Source organism: Ictalurus punctatus, chromosome 3 (assembly GCF_001660625.3).
Source record: "Ictalurus punctatus breed USDA103 chromosome 3, Coco_2.0, whole genome shotgun sequence".
In the NCBI taxonomy this organism is placed as follows: Eukaryota; Metazoa; Chordata; class Actinopteri; order Siluriformes; family Ictaluridae; genus Ictalurus; species Ictalurus punctatus.
In genome coordinates this window covers 5,613,854-5,616,353 of record NC_030418.2, presented here as the reverse complement: position 1 = coordinate 5,616,353, position 2,500 = coordinate 5,613,854, and the positions used below count along the sequence as shown (strand labels likewise).

At 37.4% G+C, this 2,500-nt stretch overlaps 1 protein-coding gene across 1 annotated transcript in view; it reads left to right on the top strand.

The window, feature by feature from the left end:
- The window catches only part of LOC108262239 (CUB and Sushi multiple domains 1a), a 291,201-nt gene that overhangs the window by 210,182 nt on the left and 78,519 nt on the right, over nucleotides 1-2,500 (top strand). Inside the window, exon 30 of the mRNA XM_053679448.1 lies at nucleotides 2,424-2,500. This exon is cut by the window's right edge and continues 40 nt beyond it. Within this exon, the coding sequence (XP_053535423.1) occupies nucleotides 2,424-2,500 (77 nt within the window). The remainder of the gene's footprint in view (nucleotides 1-2,423) is intronic.

Sequence of the window (2,500 nt, the reverse complement as noted above, 5' to 3'; positions counted from 1 at the left end):
GTGACTAAAAAGAAACTGCTGGAGAAACATTTTTGCAACTAATTAGGTTAATTCACAACAGGCCAGTAACATGATTGGGTATAAAAAGAGTATCTTAGCGAGGCAGAGTCTCGTAGAAGTAAAGATGGGATGGAATCTGGATGGAAGCAGATGTTGCTGTAAAACCTGTATATACATTTCAGCATTGATGTTGCATTTCCAGATGTGCAAGCTGCCGATTCCATAGGCAATAGAGATGCAGGCTTTTGAACTGAGCGCTGAAAAAAGCCGGATGGTCCCTCTCCTCTTTAGTCCTCTTTAGTTTAGAGGGCTTTGCGTCAACTTTCGATTCGTCTGACCACAGAACAGTTTTCCACTTTGCCTCAGTCCATTTTAAATGAGCTTTGGCCCAGAGAAGACGGCGGCATTTCTGGATCATGTTCACAAATGGCTTCTTCTTTGCCTGATAGAGTTTTAACCAGCGTTTGTGGATGGCACGGCGAACTGTGTTCACAGACAATGATTCTGCAGGTGTTTCTGAGCTCATGCAGTGATTTCCATTACAGAATCACGCCTGTTATTAACGCAGTGCCTCCTGAGGACCCAAAGATCATGGGCACACGGTATTGATTTTCACCATCGTCCTTTGCGCACAGAGATTTCTCCAGATTCTCGGAATCTTGTGATGATATGTTGTACTGTAGATGATGAGATATTCATAGTCTTCACAATTTTACATTGAGGAATATTATTCTGAAATTGTTCCAGAAATTGTAGACACTGTTTTTCGCAGATTGGTGAACCTCTGCCCATCTTTACTTTTGAGAGACTGAGAGTAACGATCATGTTACTGACCTTGTCCCAATTAACCTCCAGCTGTTTCTTTTTACTAACACTTACTTTTCAAGCCTTTTGTTGCCCCCGTCCGAACATTTTTGAGATGTGCTGCTGCCATCAAATTTAAAATGGCCTTATTTTGTTTCTAAAATCGGTACATTTACCCAGTTTAAACATTTGCTGTGTTTTCTATGTTCTATTGTGAATAACGTATGGGTTTATGAGATTTGCAAATCAATGCATTCTGTTTTTATTTACAATTATTTACATTTTACACAGCGTCTCAACTTTTTTGGAATTGGGGTTGTGTGTGTAATATGACCTTTTATTTATATCAAGGTACTTTTAGTAAGTATCAGTGATCCTGCTGAGAAGCTCCGTCATTCTATTGTAAGCATCTGTCCTTAGTTTTTCATCCAGGAAGTGCATTACTGCCATGTAAGCAAAAAAAAAAAAAATCCCCATTAGCATCTAGCAAGAAAACATCTCAATCTCAATAACAAAGTTTTCTCGTAGTAACAACATTATTGTAATATCATTCTCTTATATTTATTATTTTCTTTTCTTATTTGTAATAACATTTGTAACTTGTAAAAACAAGATGTTTTCTTGTCGTAACCAGATACTTTTTGTAATAATGAGATGTTTTCTTGTATAAAGATACTTTTTCTCATAATAATGAGATTTAATTGGAATAATGAGATGCTGATATGGGGTCCCCCCATGGCAACAATACAGTTTCGTATGTTATTCATATCCAAGCATATACATTTTATACACACAAAACCTATAGCCTCTGTATTTAGTTACCCCTATCTTCATGTCCAGGCAAATCTCATTTTTCATTCTTACGTACTTGTATCAGCATTCAGTGTTACTGCGATAACTCCTATTAACCGTGGTTGTTTTTATAATCTTTGGAAAGCGCAATCATGATGGTTAAACTGTTGGCTGTTAAAGCAAGCATTAAAATCAGCATAAAATCAATGTTAAAGCAAAACAAAACAAAGGTAAATACAGCTTTCAGTGAGATATTATTGGCTTGCTTTGTCCGGTATGTTTCAGACCTATGCACTCCGTTAGTTATTATCTGCCCTGATATCGAGTTATTGCTTCATGCTGTGCCTCATCATTTATATAGAACAGTTAGACCAGAGCTATAAAGTCAAACATTGCTGGAAGTACTTGCATTACGATGAGGTCTTTTGAAGTGACATATTATTAAAAGTCATTTAAAACACTGAACAGGAACATCACCCTCGTTCCCCTTGTGAGATAAGCAGTTTCGGTAATGGTAATGCGTGTAATATTTTGAATGTACCGTCTCTAAATTTGACTGTAGAACAAAGGAATTTGATACTTATGAAATCTCAGTGACATTAGTGTGGTGAATATAGACATGCCTAAGGCTTAGTTTGTCTGTTCTAGACTGCTAACTTGCTATCATGAGCAAACTAGCATCCCTACTCTCATGCACATTGTGAAATCAAGTAAATCATCTTCTGCACTAGATATATCTTAACTCCAGATATGCAACAATCCTTAATTGGATGAAATACTCGGTGATCTGCTGAGTGGTTAATACACGGATCTGATTCTCTTCTTAGCTCCATGCGGTGGACAGTACACGGGATCGGAGGGAGTTGTGCTATCTCCAAACTATCCACACAATTACACATCAGGC